Consider the following 22,204-nt stretch of genomic DNA (forward strand, 5'->3'; position numbering starts at 1 on the left):
GCATTTTCCTGCACACAATCATGGGAAAAGGAGCAGCTGTAAAACAGTAGATACATTTTTTAAACATCACAAACCCCCACAATCAGAATTTGCATTGCTTTTATTCAGTCCGATGACATTTCAAAAGTCTAAAAAAGCCACACAGTTGAACTGTTTTATCCCCATTCAAGTTAACTGGAAGTTAGCTATCTCAGCCAGCGGAAGTCTCTAATTAGCATGCTCTATGGGTGCATGGGGTCCATAGAGTGTGTGCAGTATGTTTTCATCTGGGTAGTTTTTTTACAGTGGGATGTAGCTTTTTTGACTTCATGTGCCACTGAGCATCTTTCATAGGAATAAACAGGGCTCCACCTCCAACGCTGTATCCAGTTCTCTTTATGCATCCATGATCTTGACTCCATCCAAGTGTCCTCAATAGCCGTAGCTTTCTTACTGCAGTTGCACACGATTACGTATTTCCGCCCACGTAATTGTTGTATGTGGATTCACGACAAAATTGCATTTATACTCATGTTCAATGTGGTCACAATGCGTCCCTGACCATCTCCGGAGATGGTTTGGCTGACTGGATCACAATCCGTCCTCAATTTGTCTTTCATGTGGTCAAGCACTATCCAATTGCAATCTGATCACCAAAAATGTGTTTTAATGCAAGGTGTAAATGGGGCCAAAAAGTCCCTGAAGATCTGAAAACTTCCATTAAATTCTGAGGGAAAGCACATACACTCAATTGAAATTCATTTGAGCTAATGAAAATCAACACAGGTAAGGCAAACTGGCAGCTTCAAAACAAGAATGTTGGCACTGGCTTTTAAAATCAGTCAATATTGGGGTTCTATATATAAGTAAGTCGTTTTTAACTCTTGTCAGTAAATGAGCACAGCCTCTTAAGGAAGACCTAAAAAATATATGATTTATTGTCAACAAAAACACTTTCAGTCCTGAAATAATTCAGGAAAGAACAGAAGTTGTGTCCTGTGTGCTTCTACTGTACAGTACATTTGGATTTGTTGTTGTTGTCATGGGTATCCTCTGTTATTTTTAGCTGGATTACAGGCAGGTTGAGCTTTTAAACTCCAGAGAACAAGGTAGACATATTTATAGAAGCTTCCCATCTCAATAAAAGATGAATCGCTGTCTTATGCAACAACTCCTGACCACACTGGAGGCAGGGAAGAGACAGGAGGACAGGGGAACAGATGGATGGATGATTGGATGGATGAACAGATAGATAGACAGATGGATGGATGGACAGATGCATGACTTTTATAGATGTGTTTTTCTGTCATGGTTGCCCTCCAAGAAAACTGTCTATCCTACTTCCTTCCTCTTTTTCGGGTCCATGCATCTCTCTGCTTCCTCCCTGTCGGACTCTCTGTCCCTTTGACACCCCCTTTTATATCTCTTTCTCTTTCTCTCTATTGACTTCTCTCCATCTCTCACCTTTTATGTCTACCTCATTCCCTTTCCCACTTTCTCTTTCCCTCTCTGATCTATTATTCATATCCGTTTCTGACTCTTTCTCTCCCTCCCTTGACACCTGAAATCCCTCCAGCTGCTCCAGGGCGTTTAGACCTCCACCAACAGTGCTCCCCTCCCAGGAAAAGAAATAGAATGATGAATAAAGGAACAGAGCGAAGAGACAGATAAAAAGCTTTGGGATGGGCAGCTCTATAAATAAGGTATTTCTCCATGTGGTGTATTGTACAGGTTGACATTTTACACAGCTCTATGTAGTCCTATGAAAAGACTTGTTCCAGAGTCCAACCATGTGAGATCAAGTTTGGAAATGACGTCAGACCATGTTGGAAAATATAAAGAAATAATAAAGACATCTGGAGAAGATTATTTTAAGATAACTTTTAGAAAGAATTCATGATTTGTATTAATTTTATATTCTACTAATCATCCTCCATGTTTACAAAGCAATGAGGTGGTTGCCATGGGTTTTTTAAGTGGTTGTATGGGTTTTTTGTTGGTTGCTATGGTGTTGCTAGATGCTTGCTTTGGTGTTGTGGGTGCTTGCTAGGATGTTGCAAAGTGGTTATCTGATGCAAGGGCCTAAGAATAAAGTGTGTTGTAAGTTTTTACACATTGTAAAGTCCTTTGAGGCAAACTTGTGGTTTGTGATTTTGGGCTGTATGAATAAAATGGACCGCTGTAAGGTGTTCATCCTGGTATTGAGGGTATGTATCTGCAGGAGCCACAGTATCATTAGTCAGTTTTAAATTTGGTGAAAAGCACAGTATGACTTGTTCAGAATCCAAAACTAAAAGTTCAGGACTTTAGACTTTATGGACAAAATTTAAAACTTGTGACATGCAAAACAACGACTCCCACACCTTAAACATAAAAATGAGTAAAGGTAAAAGTACAGTTGGAATGGAAGAAAGTTTGGTAGTAAGGTGAGGTTATCCTTGTGGAGATCATGTACAGTAAGATCCCTCACTAAAATGTAATATATCTTTCCTTTAAATGTGTTTTTCATAGTGATGTACACATTTCAGCATGGAAACCTGAGCTGAAACCTTTTTTTTTTAAATAATTTTTAGAGAAATGTTTACCCAAGTTTGTAATGTTCGGAGCTCCATACGTCCAGTGTTTTTCCCATTTTTCCATGTTTTTTCAAATCAATTATCATTTACAATTATCACTAACACTTTTACCTCCCTTCTTTAAAATATTTACTGATGCAAGGAACTCAACAGATGATAATGCTCACTGACCACCAATAGGAGAATACAGCTGCAGCTGCCACATATGAAAGAAGCAAAGCAAGGCTGAGGCTTAAAAAGTCAGTCAACTTTTCCCACACAATCAAAGGTTTTGAAAACTTTATCCTGACCCACCTTTGGGTGTTTTTGCAGTGTGTAATGGAGGCTGACATGTGCCACATGGCAGCTGTTTGTGCCTGAGGGTTGCTGCTGTTGCTGTGCCCCTGAGAAGGGCATGAAGTCCTCAACTGCCAGCATAAACTTCCACATCTGTCTTCATATTTGGAAGAGAGGGTCACACAGTCGGTAAACATAATTACAGAGTGAATTTGAAAAGCTGAAAAGTGTTTCTACTCTGTTAAGACACTGTCTAGCATGTCTTATACAGGGTTATTGGACAAATTGCTGCTAAAACACTGGAAAGACTAGTCCAAAACAAACAAACACAACTATTATCATGAGATGTAATATTCTAATATCTGATCTCTCAAAACTCAGTCATAACCGTGAGCAATATAGATGTGTCAGTGTCATAAAAGTTACAGATGACTGCGTTAAATAGTTAAACAAATGTGTGTATGTGCATAAGTGATAACTTAAAGGACATGTGAGAGTTTGGTCGTGTGTGTCTGCCCACGCCCCAGCTTCTCACTGCAAAAGATAAAGGCTAAACACAATCTACATATTAGAGCTCCGCTGTGAGCGTGCATCAGATGAGGGCAGATCTGAAATGGAATCTCCTTCTGTTCCCCCTCGCTGCACACATCATCTATCCATCTATCAGCGCTGCACCACGATGCCTCGCCTCCTCGCCACCGAGCCATCAATCATCACATTCCTATGCTTTATGGAAATGGGAGGAAAAACTGCATTTAACGGCATTTTACCCTCTATCTCATCCAACTATCTCTCCTTGTCCGTCCATCCATCCGTCCGTCCGTGCTCTCGTCCAATCTAGTCACAGTGTAAGGTTGTTTATTTAAATCTATTTAAATGGATATGAGGCGTGTGCATACGCAGAGAGATTTCACGGCCCGGCAGGTCAGCAAATACCAAGGCTGTTCCACCTCACTAACCCCCCATCAGGGCCCATAGACAATTAATACACACCACAGGTGGTCAAGTGTGTGTGTGTGTGTGCGTGAAAGACAGAGTGAGGAAAACAAGTAGCAGGGGAAAAGTGTTTTGTCCTATCTATCTATCCATCTATCTATCTATCTATCTATCTATCTATCTATCTATCTATAACACCTGACAGAGGGAGAGAGGTGATGAATTATGGGGTGAAACAAAAAGAAAAGGATGGATGTGATACAGATGAGAGGAAGAAGGGAAAGCAGTGGACAGGAGAAAGGTATACGAAGCGGAATGGGTGTCGGGAGGAAACAGCGGCACTCTCAAGGGGAAGTGGGTTAAAGGAGAAGAGCGGAGAGAGAAATTGAGGGAGGTGACTTGGAACGACTGAAAGAATAAGAAAAAAGGGAGAGAGTGGGAGGGAGGGGAGAGAGGAAGGAGAAGTGAAGGGTAAATGTCTTTGCTAATGTCTTCGGTGCCAATATTGACTAACGCCGGATCCTTTTGACTTCAGTACACTCAGTCAGTCCAAGCTGCATCCTGCTCCTTAGTTCATTAGCTCTGTCATTTTGAAATGGATGTATTGGCTCTGCTGTTCAATGTCAACATGCTGAATGAATGGATGGATGCAGGCCTGGATCAGCACAGTGTGGTGCCCTAAGGTGACCACACTTGAAGTCTCCCCCTCCTCCCACTTTACACGTAAAAAAAGTGAAATTTACTATGGGTATAATCAAATTAATATATAAGGGATAGAGGGTATAACTGAATAGCTCAGAACTGTTTATTAGTTGTAAGGATGGATGGATGGAAAAATTGTCTGTTTACAATATTGCAATCCCAATAATTTCATGACATACAGTTTACAACATGTTATGCAACATGTGCGATCCATAAATACGTGTGTGTTTGTGCATGCAGAGGCGAAAAAGGCTGCACAGACGGGTGTGTGCTGGAGCTGTTTTAACATGATTAAACACCACCTCTTCCTCCCCTCTCCTCCTCTATTTCATCATCTCCTCTGCCTTTCCTCCATGCTTTTCTTGCCCATCGTTATCCCCTACACAGCACTTCTGAGAGAGAGGGAGGGAAAGGGATGAGCAAAAAGGCCGAGAGCCGCACAGGGAATCACACATAGAGAGACAAAGAAAGAGAGACTCAGACAGAGTGTGAGGCAAGGAGGGTCAGGGAAAGAAAGAGATCACAGTCTTGTAATTCAAAAGGGAGAGGTCTGTCTGAAATGGGCTTCTGTGATATGATGTTATGACTATTTTGGCTTTTATTTATCCGACTGTTCCAGTTGCCACTGAGCCACCAGCACTCACTGGATTGGGTGTAATCCTCCTTCAGCGTCCTGTCAGAAAAAAAAAAACGGATAGAAACACTGTCTGTCGGGCAGATTGTCTGGTGTGTTGGCAGACAGAGACAGATTTTCAACAAATTAGTCTGAGAGGTCGTGTGTGGGGGGGATCCTGTCTGTTTTTTGGGTGAGGTTTGTACAAGACCGTCTGGCAGGCCACAGGTCCCTGATTTGAAACAGACTAGGTTTAACATGATTTATAGTATGATACTGTGATTGAAAGAAAATATAGCAATATATTTTGATATCTTGATAAACAGTTTCTAAGAGCGTTTCCAAATCTAAAGTTTGTTTGCTCTGGTCCGAATCAGAGATTATTTGGTAAATTTGGTGCATTTTTCCATTGTTTCGGTTTCTTTTCACACAGTAAAATTCAAGAAGAAGGTCCTGAAGAAGCTCCTCTGGCCAAATGCAAAATACTTAGTTGCGTTAGTCCAAGTTGGATCTCAATTCATTCTCCAGCTAGCTGCTAGCAACTGTTGATTTCATATCAACTCACCTGCATCCCAGTAAGCAAAGCGTACCTGGTTACAGAAGCTGTTTAGTTCAGACTTGCAGAGTACGCCTAATAGTCAGATTGAGGTTGGATCATGTTTCCACCACAATCGAACCCTTCATTTTGTGTTTGTGCACACTTGAGTAGGATGGCTGTGTTCAGATCTGCTCAACCCAATCACACCAAGTGGGAGAAAACGAATCAAACATGTCTGTTTCAAGCAGACTAAACAAGGCAGGTTTGAAAACGCCCTAAGGCTGCTCCAAGTTGAATTCTCACCATACCATGATGTCTTGTGTGAAATTGTTGTGTTGGTTTACTGAGATTAAACTTGCCCCAGTTGGGCATGTGGCTGCATGTCAAACTCTCAGTGGACATCTCTGCCCCTAACACTTTCTTTTTTTTAAAATGTCAGAACAATCTCACAGCTTTTAACTGTCTTGTCAGGTCAGAGAGGTGGCGATGTGGTTAGAGAAATGATTGTGTAAGTGGAAAGTCATCAGGCAAAGGTCCCAGAGAGGAGACGTGAATAGATGACTAAGTAAGGTGAATTTTCAATTGACTGTATATCCTATATGTTCTATTAAAGGATCAGTGTGTAGGATTTAGTGCCCCGCCCCCCCATAGTTTAACTTTGACAGAAAATAAAACTGCATGTACAGTTTGACTTTAACTAGGTATTAGACTATTAGCTTTGTGTTAGCTAGATATACTGTTAGCTTTGACTTTAGTTTGCTACTAGATTGGCAGCTTTGACTTATAGGACCAGTGTGTAGGATTTAGCGGCATCTAGTGGTGAGGTGGCAGATTGCAACCAACTGAATACCCCTCCCCTCACCATCCTCTTCCAAGCATGTTAAAAAAACCTATGGTGGCTTGCAAATAACATGAAAGGCCCTCTTTAGAGCCAGTGTTTGGTTTGTCCTTGCTTATCTACTGTGGAAACATGGCGGTGCAACATGGTGGCGTCCGTGGAAGAGGACCTGCTCCCTATATAAATATAAAAGGCTCATTCTAAGGTAACAAAAACACAATGATTCTTATTTTCAGGTGATTATACACTGAGTAAACATGCTTATGAATATTATAGTTCGTTCCGCTAGATGCCACAAAATTCTACACACTGCACCTTTAAATAGAGGCAACTTATAAGAACATTGTACTAACTATAGAAGCTGTGTTTTTTCAAGGATGGTGTTGTTTATCCCTGCATGCATCCAAGAACAGCTTTTCATGCATCAGACAGAAGGCAGAAATGTGTAGAAGAGTAGAAATGGGTAAAAACAGATACTGTGTCTGTGATGTCACTCATAGATTTCTGAATAGACACTGTGGAGTCTGGATCGTTGGTTTACCGCTTTTCGCCATCTTATCAGTTGTTTTGGACAAGGAAACTACAGCAACAAGGTGAACCCTCAAAGAAGATGACGGGACAAGCAAGTCTGACCACTTTAGCTGAGCGTGACAGGCTGAGACACCTGTCAATCAAATAAAAATGCCACTTACAGAAAAAGCAGACAAGGGCGCTTCTTCTAGTGAGGCGGCAGTGTGAACAGTGCCGTGAAATGACAAAAATGAAAAAAACTGAATATTGCTTTTTCAACATTTAGTCAAAGATTATTTTTTCCAGTTGTCAGAGTTTTATAGCAGACAGATTCAGGGAAAGTGCTCATTGGCACTCAGCTGCTGAACATTCAAAACCATGAATCCGTATCAAATTTGCTACTTCATTAGATGAAAAAAAAAAAAATTATATTCTCACCCATCTTGGCAGCAGTTTTCTGTGAGGTGAGAAGGACAAGAAGAGCAAGAGATGACAAGTGTTGTGTTGTGACTTGTCGTGAGGTGTGATGGCAACAGGAAATTAGTCATTGTCCCCAAATACATCTGAGCCACACACTCTCCAGTGAAAAAAAGTAATCAGAGCTCATTTCCTGAATTTCACCAGATGGCCTCAGTGGAAATGGTCAAGTGTGTGCATGTGTGGGTGCACACAGCCAACAATAAAGTGTGTGTGGGGGGGGGGACAGTAGATGGATCAAACGCTACATTTTCTGTAGTGCTGAACTCTTGATTGACCAATCATAGCTGGATTTAAAGTGTTCCCCGACCAGTCAGGGTCGAATCTATGAGCTCATTCACCAATCAAACCAATCATAACTTGATCTGCAGTGTTTATTGATCAATCAAAGCTGGATTTACAGAGATCACTGACCAATCACAGAAGGATATACGGCAGTCATTGCCGGGATTTATTTTCACTTTGGTTTCCACCACAGAGTCACACTGAGTTTATGTGATCTATATTTGCATTTTTTAAGATATAAATACACATTTTTAGACATAATTTATTTATACGGGTTTTTCTCTAACTCACTGCATTGACACAACCAGACCACAGGACATCCAGTAAACCTCCCAGGCCTCCAATGCACCTGCTTATTGAAACATTTTCATTAATTTTTTGTCAAACCAACAGCTGCAAGTACATGAACTAACTAACTAACAAGGAATCAGTTCGAATCCGCCTGAAGACTTTCAGCAGAGGACATTTTATAACATTTGTCATTGAAGCAATATTTTCTTTACAACATAATGCCAATATTTGTCCCAATACTCTCACATTTTGGGGAATACTTTAGCTTGCTTTCTCACCTCGAGCTAGATGAAAAGATTGATATGATTTTACTCTTTGTGCTTTCAACACAAAGGTAGTTCTGTGACATGTTTAGAGTAGCTTAGCACAAACACTGGAAGCAGGGGGAAACTGCTAGCCTGTAGCTCTATCAGAGGTGCCTTTTAACAGCTCCAGATCCATCTTAATAACGTGTAAAGAATTAAAAAATGAGACATTTTTCTTTAAGAAGGAGTTAGCCTATATACGCAGGGGCTACACCATGATGAAAATGAAGACATTGATTGGTCCTGACCCTCTCTCATCTAACCAAATTGCTCGGGCCCATTGATAGAGATGTGACCCTGACTGAATTAAAGGATGTTCTAGTCAACTCTCCTCCCTCTATAATTTCCCTCTAGTATTAACTGCAATTTGTCTCAACCATATAAAGATGGACATAGCAAGGTATGCTGTCACCCATTAGTTTGTATTTGAGCCAGTTTGAAGTCCAGTGGCATCGCACTTCCTCAGTGGCTTCAGCCTCAAGACGTGGTAGTTGCTGCTTGGTCTCAACAAAATCATTCCTCGGTCTGGATAGATCTGGATGTGAGATACCATTCATTCATTCATTCATTGAAAACAATTTGTCTCTTAGGAAATGTTTTTAGTGATCAGTGATGAAAGCTTAATCAACATCATTCATCGCTCTGTATCTATGTATGTATCCCAGAGGGTAAGTATGAATCCGTTTTGTGTTATTGCTATCAATGCAGATATAAAAATGAAAGAAGAGCCAGAACAAAATCAAATAACGTCATGTTGTATTCAAACCTCTACAAATGTGACAACACTGTACTAAAAACCTAATTCCTCTGAATCATAATTCCCATAATTCATCAGAATTAGGCTTGATCAGGGTTGGGTTTTTTTTCGTGGAAATGAATGATCCAAACAAGTGATGACAAAAACAACAACAAGGGATGGTAGGAGCTGAACGAGTGAATAAAAAGGGGTGGATGATTAAACGAGGGGAAGGCAGGAATGTGGGCCAGCAGGGTGTGATAATCTGTCTCTCTGCCATCTATCCCACATGGGAAAGAGAGCGAGAAAGAGAGAGGGAGAGAGATTAAGGGGATGTATGATGTATTCTGACCCATATTCATACACACAGTGATGTTTTGTGACCCACATATTATGTCATCTAATACACATCTTAATTTAATACTGATGTGTTTGTGTTAGATTTAGAATGAATGGACTATTATACTTAGAATACCAGTGTAATGTAATAATATTATAATATAGCTATACTGGTTAACCTACATTGTATATGGAAGCCAGTTTACTTTGAGGTTTTGCTGTCAAAGGATCTTTGCAGCTCATTGGATGGTTATATCCAAACAGACACATTCATTCACACATTCAAACTGTGCGGAAAACCATCATCACATACGCAGTCACCAAGACACGTTTACTAATTCAGAGATGTAATCGCTGCCAGTCAACATGAAATCCCCACTTGTCATTTTTAGTCTACGGTATGCAACTTTTTGCCTTGAGTCAGCAAAGTGTTACGCTCTTCTCGCCCCTCCTCATCTTCCCTCGATTCTCACCGCCGCTCCTGTCAGTCGTCTCGTTGAGCTGTCAACCTTGAAGCGGCATCAGACCTCAACCACAGTCTTCGCACAAACAAACAGTGAACATGCCTGCATTTAAACAATTATCTACACATGTATTTTCTCTCCTAAATTTAGAATGGTAAAAGCCTTTTATTTCTTTATGCTTTCCAGTATTATTGATGCTCCCCTGTGCTGTTGTTGGACGGCCACAATCAGCTCACTGCTGGACAACTCACTACAAATGACACTACAGAGGGGATAGTAACTTAATGCAAATAGTCTCTTATCACTGTAACAGAGTTTCCTCATGCATTGCTTTTTAATTACGCCCTAAAAATCAATAATTAGCTTAAGTAGATGTTAAAGGCTGGCATTACAGAGTGGACTATAGAGTCCTTTTCATGTCGTTGGCTTCATCTACTGTTAAACTAATAGCTTTTTAATAAGTGTCTGTTACTCAAATGTTCCTCACAGCTTAATTCAGACGTGACAGGATATTTACAGGAAGAGATATAATAATGCTCGCACATTATTTGGCAACTGGTGCACAAGAAGAAGCAGTGGTGTCGTTGGAAAACATCTGTAAGCTGAGAAGTATTGATATAAAGGAAGGAGAGTGTGTTTTGTTATCTCACAGGTTGGATCAGTGTTGCATTTTAAAACTTATCTTGTGCATGAAGTGATCATGAAGGACATTCGTCCCTACTTCTCACAATGAATACATTTTCTTGTCGATTTCATTATCATCAGATTTTATTATTTGAAGATTATGCTGCTTATTTTAACAAAGTTTGACAGCACACACATATAAAATGAGAAGACACTAAACCGAATCTCTTACTTAATTCCTGTTTGATCACATGCTGTGTTTCACTTTTCATTTATATAACGAGGTGTCATGTCTGAAAGGGTCGTAGGATTAGTTTTTTTGGATTGGTAGATATGGATTTGCTTAAGGGATTTGATGTTTTGAATTTTGGAGTGTTTAGCTAGCTGCTTCTTTAAACAGCAATTTAAAATCCCATTAAAATCTTGCTTTTGCTGACCCCCAGTGCTTTAACTTTTTACCTTGCTGCAGTGACGTGTATGACTGGACTGTGTGACATCACTGTCGGGTGTGTTTACAGGTGCAGCAGAGAACCCAACCACACCCATCAGTGATCTAATATTGTTGTTTATTCAGTATTTATGTTTTTTTAAATGAACATCCCATAAGTCCTTGCGGTCTAAACGTATTGGTTCGACACAGTAGAGGAGACATGAGTGAGTGGAGGGATCGCGGCTAGTTCAGACATGTTTGTAAAACGATGCGCACAATGAAAAAGTTGTAACTTTGTTAAAATAGCACAAAAAAGGTTTAAATTTCTGATAACAACTGCTGTAGTGGATGCTGAGTGGAGAAACTACAGGAAGACACTTCATTTGCTCAGAAAGGCAGATGAAAGAAACGCTAAATGAGAGATTGCATTGACGTCATGACTTTGGCTCTCTATTCATCATCAAAGATGTTTTCAGGGCCTCCTCCTCTTTTTCTCCTCCGTCTCCTCCTCCTCCTTTCCCTGCTCCAGTGGTAATGCGACATGATGGTTTAATGGCCAATGTCCTCCTTCCACCAACACCAAACTCCTCCTGGTATCTGTTCAATAGAACAACAGGAAGGATCACAGAGAGACAAGGAAGGAAAGAACAGCGAGACAGCGATGACAGAGGGGAAAGAGAGAGAGACAGGGGGGGGATGTGCGTGTGAGAGAGACACGTTCTCTTTGAGCCTCTTGTTGTCCTTTGACCAGGCGGTAGGAAGGTTGAAGCTTTTTCCAGGACACTGCACAAGTGAGGAGATAACATCTGTCACTTTATGTCACAGCCACGACTGCTGGACATCTTCTGCAAATAAAGATACTGTGCATCCTTTACTGTAAAACCTACTGCAGCCTTTATGGATCCTTTGACATAGGTAAAAATCTGAATCTTGGCTTATTTTCTTAATTTTAAGGTGATATTTTTAATGTGATTTTACCTCATTTGTAGCATTGCAAACTTCTAATATTTTTCTTCATTTCATTGCTGCAGCAGTTGCGTCCTTCCCTGCACACACAGGTACACTTGCTTTTTCCCTTTATCCCTGCATATTCAATAGAAACAGTGATGTTTTACTTGAGTCTTTCTGAAAGGGATATTTTTAGTTTTCAGACTGCTCACGTGTCAGAATAAGAGGAACAACAGTGTTTCTGCAAGCAGCGGAATATCTCTCGCATCCCAAGAGGTTCAGAGACTGGAGGTCATCCTCCTGCGTTGTTATCAACGCACTCTGATGCTGACAACACACACTGGGTATATTCTTATTCACACACATACACACTCTCTAGACCTGAGGAATGATGATTATGGCATTAATGGTTTGCTCTTTTTAAGCTGTCATTTTGATTTTGACACTCTTCTTCAGAGCAACTTATAAAAGAGGCGTAGTAATAGTAGGAAAGAAGCCCTTCCACATGAATTAAATTGCAGATTTGCAGAGAAAACAAGAACCACAATAATTGTTTTTACAAAAGTGCAGTAAAAATAGCTCTCCTCCTGGAGCATCCTGGAGGCTTAAAACCAGTCAAAAAATAATCTGAAATAAATCCCTTCTGTCTGTTGTAATTTTAAACAAGTACAGTAAGTTTAATATTATTTTGGCACAATAACAACACCTGCTGAGAGGTTAATTAGTGCCTGTGCTAATTGATGCAAATCCAGTACGGGTCAGGTGCAAGTCGCAATCTGAAGGGTTTTCAGTTTGTAACAGAAAACAGGGAGAAGCTACAGTCGTGACTCAGGAGAGAGAACAGCCGGTGTCCTTAAAGTGCTGGATAGAAAAACTCTGCAGTAGAGCACACTTTAAATCATCTCAATTCCAACAAACAATGAACTGAAAGAATTTGGAGGACTTAAAGTTATTCAGTGCCAACTTTTCATACTTGAATGCAGAAAAATCTGCTCCTCACAGCAGTTTTTTTTTTTTTGATTCATGGCGTTCTGTCCAGCATATTGTGTTTAGCAAAGCAACAATGTGTGATACATAAAAGTTCTTGGCCTCATGTCAGATAAAACAAACCAGTCAACCAGACCTGCAGGCCAATCAGACACTAAGCCTTCATATCTATTTAAAAAAATCACTTAAATAACTTTGGATATGCACCTGTAGAACATGCATTTAACAGTAACCTGACATCCCTTAATCAACATTATTTTTTAGAAATCAAATGGTAAGATGAATATGAAAGTCTTAGATTTATTCTGGCACCTTTGACTATGAACAACCCAGTTTTAGAGCAACAATTAAACATATAATTACATATATAAATCTTATTGAGCAGTAAATATAAAGATTATACAACATAATGGGTGTCCATAACAGTCAAACGTCTCTTTTGTTAAACCCCATCATCACAGATGACCACAGACGTGTTTTAAGAGGTTCATCAATGTAAAATCATTTCATGGGTTTGTTGTTGTAACACCGCTGAGGGCCATTAGACAGAAAAACAGGAGAAAGAGAAATGAAACATACAACCAATGGAGAACAATACTGTATCCATCCATCTCCAAAATGTGCAGGAAATGTTTGTTCTTTCTACTGCTGCTATTTCAAATATTTCAGACATCCTTCTTTCCTTTCCTTTTCAGGAATTATGAAAAGGATGTGTTTTATTTGGGAAATGACTGCACTCAGGAGGGGAGATGTTTCAATATCACTTAGGATTGATTGGCTTAAAAATCCAGCTGTGTGGTCAGATAATCACAACGATGTTAATGCATCCTAATGAGCATCCTGGTCTAACTGCATTGACACTGACTGTTACGTGCAACTGGCTTAATTAGCCCTCCGGGTCAAATGTGATAAATGTTGTCCATTAGCTGATTACAGTGTTTTAGGATTTGATTGGGCTCATTTAAATGAGTTTCATTAAACATGCAGAGACTTGGATAATCAGTCACCTCATAAAAGTACACAAACTGTATCCACCACATTTTCACCTGAAAATACTGAGAGATTCTGTTTAGAAAGAAAAAGTTACTGTTTTTGCTTTGTTTTATTTTTACCTATATAAAAGAAAACACAATATTATCCACACACACACACACACACACACACACACACACACACACACACACACACCGCCTGGGCCTGTTTAAAATAGCACTTCTACTTTTGCACAATTTATTTTTGCACCATTATTTGCATACAGTAAACATTTCTTGTAATATAACAATTAGTGACAGTTACTCAACAAAAACAACAAAAAGTTAAATATTGCTAATAATGTCTGTAGTAATTACAGTGTAATTTTCAAATTGTACTCACTGCCAATTGGACAATCACTCTGAGGCAATCCCCTGTACAACAGATTTATGTATCTACTTGGAGCAAAGAGCAAAGAGGAAAGAAAAGAGCAAACATGTTAAGATCAAACTGAACAGCCTGTTATTTTTACAGTTTGTGCAGGGAGGAAACATGAAAATATACAACAAAGCTGGTATAAATCACTGAGTATAAATGTGGTGTACAATGAAACCAGTTCCTGCTGTGTGTTTGATTTGTTTGTTCTTCTTTGAGTTGTTTTCTTCATTGATCTGCCGTTATTTAATATTTTATTTGTTTGTTTATGCTCACATAACAGCTCACTGTTTTATTTTGCTTTGGTTTCTACTATGCAGATAATTCTTAATGACTAACCCAGTGTACAAACAGAGCCTGAAGAGTGTCCTGACCTTGAAGAAGAAGCTGAAGTCTCAGGAGGGATGTTTGTGTGTGTGTGTGTGTGTGTGTGTGTGTGTGTGTGTGTGTGTGTGTGTGTGTGTGTGTGTGTGCGTGTATGTGTGTGTGTGTGTGTGGGAGGATAGCGCTCCAGCTGTCAGCTATCAAAAGAGGAAAGTGTGTAGTGGTTTGTTGGGTTGCTCAGAACGGTCCACATCTACTGAAGTGCAGCCTGAAGGAATGTAAAGAGCTGGAGAGATGGAGGGATGAAGGGAGAAATGTAAAAGTGGTAGAGGGAAGAAGAAGGATACAGGAGATAGATGGATGACAGATGAATGACAATTGAAGGTCTTCAAGACCTTGCTGCCATTGTTATCATTTACTGTAGCACCATGACTGTGCTACAAATGATGAGAAAAGCGTGATTTTTATGAATTGATCAAAAATCATCACTATGCCGTCATAGTTTAACTTTGACAGAAAATAAAACACAGGAAACTGCATGTACAGTTAGACATTAACTGGGTATTAGACTGTTAGCTCTGTGTTAGCTAGATATACTGTTAGCTTTGACTTTAGTTTGCTACTAGACTGGCAGCTTTGACTTAAAGGACCAGTATGTAGGATTTAGTGGCATCTAGTGGTGAGGTTGCAGATGGTGACCAACTGAACACCCCCACCCCCCCTTCCAAGTGTATAGGAGAACCTACAGTGGCCGCAAAACTTGTGAAAAATGCAAAAGACCCTCTCTAGAGCCAGTGTTTGTCCGTTCTGGGCTACTGTAGAAACATGGCGGTGCAACATAGTGGACCCACTCCCTGTGTAGATATAAAGGGCTCATTCTAAGAAAACACAATGATTCTTATTTCCTGGTGATTATACACTAATTAAAACATACTTATGAATATTATATTCCATTTCTGCCAAGTCTGTTCCGCTAAATTCTACACACTGGACCTTTAAGTGAGCTATTAGTATTATCAGCTAATTAAATGAGTAAGTGAAATTAAGTGAGCTGCTAATATTTTCCCTTTTCAAGTTTCAGCAACAGATTAGCCTGATTTTCAGACCTCTATGAGCTTTGATTTTGACTAGCTATTACCTAGCTATAACCGTTAGTTATGAGTACTATTCTGTTAGCTTCGATTTTAGTGAGCTATCAAATAGCACTTAGTTTAGTTAGATATAGAGTATCTGCTTTGATTGGTTATAGACTGTTAGCTGTGACTTAAGCAAGCTTTTATACTGAAATTCTTCCTTCGGAGGCTGTTCCAGGAGCTTTCACTTCATCCGTCAGTACCCAGTGCTGTTTCCTGTTATAGCACAGACTATTTACTGATGCTGCTGTAAAGGGAAGTGAGCTGTGGAAAAGTAGTGGTAGGGTCCTTTAAGACTCCTGTTACTCCTAGTTTACTCTCACTGAACATCAGCGTTGATGCCACCGTTGGCTTGAGTTGAGTTTGTTGTCATACTTTATCGAACATCCTGCCAGAAAGAACTCTTTCTGCCTCGATGTCCGTGGATGTCCAGTCAGCCCGTGCTATGGTATATTTCATATTGAAGAGAAGGTGGTTGTAACTCATAATGACAAGCTGTCAGATTGAATCTGAGTGGCCGCTTGATGCTTCTGTATAATGTATGCAGCTAATGTACAAAGTGATGCAGCGTACGCAGCAGCAGTCAATATCACAGGCTCTTAACCTTTATAGCTTCTGACACCTAAAAATAAATGACTGTTAGTGACTCCCTGGTCTGGATGGACACACACACAAACACACACACACATACATAGTTTGACCTTTGACAGTTAATTTTGTTTTCTTGTGGTGCCTTTGAAGTCTAACAGACGCCATTTTTATAACAAAATATACCCTAAAGATTAATTTATGAACACGATACTCTGTAAATTTATTTTCCTTAATGCTCCTGATTCATTTTGACATCATGCTGAAGAAAACTCTAAACTAAATGCTCTACTTGTTAAACTAAAAGGACTTACTTTGTGAGGAGACGCAATAGTCGTAATGTCAGGCACCAAAAAACGACATATAGTTATGTGATGTCTGTATAAGTTAACAAATTTCCTCATGTAGGGGTGACTGGTTGGTTGGGTGGATGGTATCACCTAACAGTGGACAGTTTTTTAAAATCTGTACCTACAATTGTCTCCTAACGTTAACTCCATGTATCGTTCTGGAGTGCAAACGGTCACACAACGTATTGGTCGTTTAATTTACTTCTTGTTTGTGAGCCAATGCAATTTATATTTTTTGTTGGACAAATTTTCCCCTCAAGGTCTATTGCATACCTCTACTTCAATTAACTTTATTCCATATTTCTCTTGGCAACTCCCAGAGAAAAAAAGGCTGCTTTCAGAATGCAATTAGCACTGCATCAACAAAATGCAGCTCCTCCATTTATTTCAATGAATGAGGAAGCTGAATGTTGGCACAGCAGGAGTACTCACTAAAAAAAATGCAGCGTTGTCCTGCAGAAAAACTGATTCTTGCTCGACTTTGCTGCAACACACTGTGCTGTATGTGCCTGGGCACATTTGTCATATTATTGTATAATTTGTAACATAAGAGAATCATTATTCTGTTTACCTTAGGATGATTGCTGCTTTGATACATTTTCAGAGTAGTAAAATCTTGTTTATGTATGTATCTGATATGCCCTCACACTCATGGATTTATTACTGGATATTATGTAATCTCATAGGCGCCAGCATGATCACACACATGCAGCCCAATGTTTTCTGTGGAGTAAAACTCATCTTTTCTACCCCCACAATTTTTTTTTCTCCTTATGATTGTTTCATGTTGCTGCACTATGAACATAAAAGAAGGCTTTGCTCTTTAATATGCAGGGACTGCCAAAACCTGATGTGTACAATTGATTATTTTTAATTGATTTGTCATAGTGCTTGCCAAAATGGGGGGAAAAAAAGTTGTATTTATATTGTTTAAACATAATTTATGCTAATTTAAGACTTGCTTGTAAAGTTCAAAGCCATTAGATCAGATATACAAAATTGCTCTGATTCATTGTCAGAAAGTATCAAATCAGTGCTTCTGTTTACTGTGTAAACATGGTGGTTGTTTACTAGTAAATAAGGTGTAGTGATCTTTAAAAGAGATGTGATCTAACTGCTATAAAAGAAAGAGGAGATATTACAGTCAGTAAGTCACAATGACAGGTCAGTACTTAAATTTTTAGCTTTATTTGTTTTTATTTTCAATCATTGTATAGTTAATGCTACCTCCTTTCTCACTATGTCATGCCTACACTCAAAAAATGAGCTTCTGCGTAGCAACACGCTGTATTGACTCATAGTCTTGTGAGGCCACTGGACAAAGCCGCCCGGCAAATTTCTTTTTTGCTGTCTCCATATAATTCAAAACCAAGGAAGAGAATTTAGCAGGTGGATAGTGAGGGGTACGAGTTTAGACAGAAAGCAGCAATGCAATAATTTGGGGCGAGTGAGGAAGAGACAGAGGAGAAAGATTATAATAAATGTTGATAGTGTTATATTTCAAATCCCTGAGGGTACCATACCCAGCTGGAGCAGAGAAAGCAGAGAAAGAAGAGAGAAATTCTGTTTATGTGTGTGTGTGAGTGTGTGTGTGTCTCTATGTGTGTCTGTATATGTGTGTGTATGTGTCCATGTATGTGTTTTGGTGACTCTAGGTATTGTAGCTCAAGAGATCTACAGTAGAAATTTAGAATTTACAGAATTAGGCCTGATGAATGAACAAGAGGGAAGCAGATTAACAAGGAACCTTTAAATCTTGAGACATCCAACACTAGAAAATGTTTTAAATCTTCTGTACATGATGGTGTCACGCTTTACTTGTTTCTTTTTCAATATTCATTATGTAACAAAGGTAAAACAAGGTGAGTGCAGAGCATCTGAAGTCGGAAGAGACTGGAGACTGTACAACACATGGTTATGGGTGTGGCATCACATTTTAAATCTTGGCAAGCCAGAAAAACAGTGATTTCGGTAAATAGGCATGGAGAGATGACAAACCAGCAAGCGCCAGGGTGGAGTGTGTTGGCTGAGATGCCAGGTCGCTACCAAACACACATTAGGAGAAGCCAAATTAATTATTCAGACCATTAACTTTTGGAAAAAAAAAAATGTACTGACTATTTCGAGAGAGAGAAGCTGGGAATTTATTTCAGCCAAGAAAATCTTTGGAGCCAGCGTGAATCGGATAATAACGATACCGCCAGTGTCTTGCTCGAAGGCGCTTCAGCAGAGCTCGTGCGTGCAGGATCTTCTGCACGAGAAACACACACACACGCAGAGACCTCTATGACACTCGGTTACTGCTGTGTGTGAGAGGGTGTATGCTATATGTTCATATATAATGAAACAGCAACAGTGGTAATTCACTTTGGCAGCTTGTCACTAAAGCTTACTGTTGAACATACACCCACCTCCTACATCGTATACTATAGTGTGTTACAAAAAAAAAAAGCCAGCTCATAATCCCGAGGTTCATATTAGCTCAGTTGAAGCTTATTTATTGCCTTTTAATGTGCCTGGTTTGTCTTTATTTTTTGTTTACTGCAATGAAAAGTTTCAATCAAGGCAAAGTTTCAGTTTGAAGAGCTGCAACAGGAGAGATGAAAGAGGAGATGAACTGCAACCTCCGACGTCATTACGACTACATCACTGAAGTTTTGATCATTTCCATGTTAATCAAAGACACAGATCGTACATTACTGGCATAATGCAGTGACAGATGGAGCGAACAAGCAGTCAAACATCCCATGTGTGCACTGATCACATGTTACTGTCAGTGTTAAAGGTTTTTGTTGCTCCTCACTGTAACTGGACTCATGACTATATGACAGCCTGATAAGCCTTGTTAAACTATCTGAATATAGTTTAGTAAAGATTAGATGCTTCAAAAGCTAATCGTACATTTCAATAACATTGTAATGCGATGTGATAGCAACACTACAATCAAGGTCACATTATATTACTAGTGATCAATGATTTTTAATAGGCGATTATTGCACAGTCACAAAAAAATATCTGCAAAACAAAATCTATGAGTAAAATCGGTCAATATTCTGTTAGGCAGTGAGGACTGATTTTCCCTTTACATGTGCATTATGAATTTTTCCCTAAATAAACCTCTAAATCTGACTAAAGCTCAAAATAAGAAGTTAAGTTTTGGTAGAAAAGTTGGCGTATCAGTAAAGTAAAGATACATCATGGGGAGATGGAGTCTGCTGGCGTTTAGTTTCCTCACCATGTGGCCTAAAATGAGCAGAAATGTCTGTAGATGTTAAACCACCAGGAAAAAACAAATTAAGATATGAAAATTACACAAATCTTGTGATGCTGCTCTTTTATTTATGTACTTTTCTCTTATTTCTTTCTGCATATTTTGGTAACATTTGTTGATGAAATGCACAGAATTTTTGGAGGAAAGTTGCTTAAAATTTGTATTGGAGCTACAAAGATTATCAGACTTTGAGTTTGTCTGTTGCTTTGTGTGTGTGTGTGTATGTGTGTGTTTGTCTTAGTGTTACAGTGGAGGAAGGTTTATGTGAATTTAAATCTATTTAATTATAGATTTCCTTGTGAGTTCTCTCCGGAGAGAACGAGACAAAATGGAGTTTATGAGGAAGAGACGAGAAGCGAAATGAAGAGAAAATCATGTTAGGAGAGGGAGAAAGAGGAGACAAAGAAGTGTGTGAGCGGGGGGAGACGTTACTGAGAGACCAGAGAGGTCTGCTGGGAATCGTTTGGGGTGAGAGAACATTTTCCTCTTCTCGGGAGTCTGTGTGAAACCAAATTACTGTAGACAACAGAATTACAGACGCAGACATTCAAGAGGGGACAGAGACGAGGAATGAGCAATAGAGAGGCACAGAGACTGAAATGAAAATGATATTTTGAGTGTAAATCATTTATAGACTTTGATTGTTTCTGCTGCTTTATATCCAGAGCTGTGATAGACAGAAAGAGAGAAAAAAAACAACAGACAGCACGTTTATGATTGAAGGAACCAGATCCTTTAATTTACTGAAGCTTCTGCTTTTCATTTCTACTGGCTAATGATTAAGTAAGTTAAGTACGCTAAGATTATAGTAAGTAATGTTTTAAAGTAATTTTGAACATGTTTATGACATTTCTGCTTTACTTTTGAGTTCTGACAGCACTGAGTTGTCGCCACAAAAACACAGGTCCGATGTCTTTGATGCTGACGCTACCTTCGTTTTGTGTTGCCAACAAGACTGACAAAATGTAGGATTAACTGTTTGCCACATCAATGATGCACATCCTCCTTTAGTATTTTTTAAAACTCAAGCAAGTCAGATGACATGAAAATGAAAAATGCAACTCCATGCAGCTTTTATGTTTTGTATTTTCCACCTTTTTTTTTTCAGAGTTATTTCACTTATTTTCTAACCTTTATATTTGGCTTGTTTTGCTTTTTCTTGTTTTATTGATGAATGTGACTTTAAATCACTGATTCTTTTATTGTTGCGGACCCCAGCAAGTTAATGGGGATCCAAATAAAGAATAAAGGATGTAAGAAAACACTTACAAAAGGCTATAGAGAGCAGGAATATTAGCATTAGATCATTACTTTTGGTTGCAATGCGAACAATCAGCAAAAGAAAGAAAAAAATAAATGGTTGCTTCCTCTCTCGTGTGTTCAGAGTGACAGACAGTGAGACAGACAAACAGGCAGAGGGGTGGACAAGCAGAGCAAACAGAGAGATGAGACATTAAACAGAAATGGAGAGGAACAGGAACAGTTCTGTAATCTAATGATGATGATGACTGAGAGGGAGACAGTGTGTGTGTGTGTTTGTGTGTGTGTGTGTGTGTGTGTGTGTGTGTGTAGACTCTAGCTCTAATTATCTGTCACGCACTGAAATGGAATAAGTCCTCAGGGAGAGAGAGAGAGAGAGCTGAAAAGATGGGAAAAAGAGAAGAAGAAGGAGAGAGAATAAGGAGGGAGTCACGATGTGTGCGGAGCAAGAAGGCAGCAGTTATAGTATAACATGACCTCACCGTACATGCATGAAACTCATACACACACATGACCTCCTCCATCTCTCTCTCTCTCTCTCTCTCTCTCTCTCCCTGCAGTGAGCTCCAACCAGAGCCATGGGGAGTACCCAGACTGCAGGAGTGAGAGGGAGTCAGGAGGGGAGGCGTCTCTCCTGGTGTCTCCGCTGGTGGTGGCGGGGATTGTTATAGGTCTGGTCCTCTTCCTCTCCTGCATCACCATCATCGTGGGCAGCCTGCGCAAAGACAGTCGACTGAGAAACCCGCACCTCCGAGCAAGCTACGGTCAGTCTGTGACTGAGCTTTTGGCTGATTCTCGAACACACCCACTGACAAACTGAGCAACTAGCTAACTAATTATTAACAATTAAGTGAGCAGGTAAAACATGTCTTCCCCTGAGCAATGACAGTCTTTCAGATATTGTCATCTTGACCTTTGATTTTAGCATCTCTGTGATAGAGCACAACCATCCGTAGTCAAAATAATGTCTTACATTTTTCTTGTTATAATGAAAAAGTATCTCATTATAACGAGAAA

General features: G+C 39.5%; 1 protein-coding gene across 2 annotated transcripts in view; it reads left to right on the forward strand.

Annotated features, from left to right (window-relative positions):
• Positions 1-22,204, forward strand: part of bean1 (brain expressed, associated with NEDD4, 1) — a 47,865-nt gene that overhangs the window by 9,659 nt on the left and 16,002 nt on the right. For both annotated transcript variants that reach the window (XM_042432608.1, XM_042432609.1), the window contains exon 3: positions 21,748-21,951. In XM_042432608.1, coding sequence (XP_042288542.1) covers positions 21,748-21,951 — 204 coding nt within the window. The remainder of the gene's footprint in view (positions 1-21,747; positions 21,952-22,204) is intronic.

The sequence above is a fragment of the Thunnus maccoyii genome, chromosome 14 (assembly GCF_910596095.1).
Source record: "Thunnus maccoyii chromosome 14, fThuMac1.1, whole genome shotgun sequence".
NCBI classification, from domain to species: domain Eukaryota; kingdom Metazoa; phylum Chordata; class Actinopteri; order Scombriformes; family Scombridae; genus Thunnus; species Thunnus maccoyii.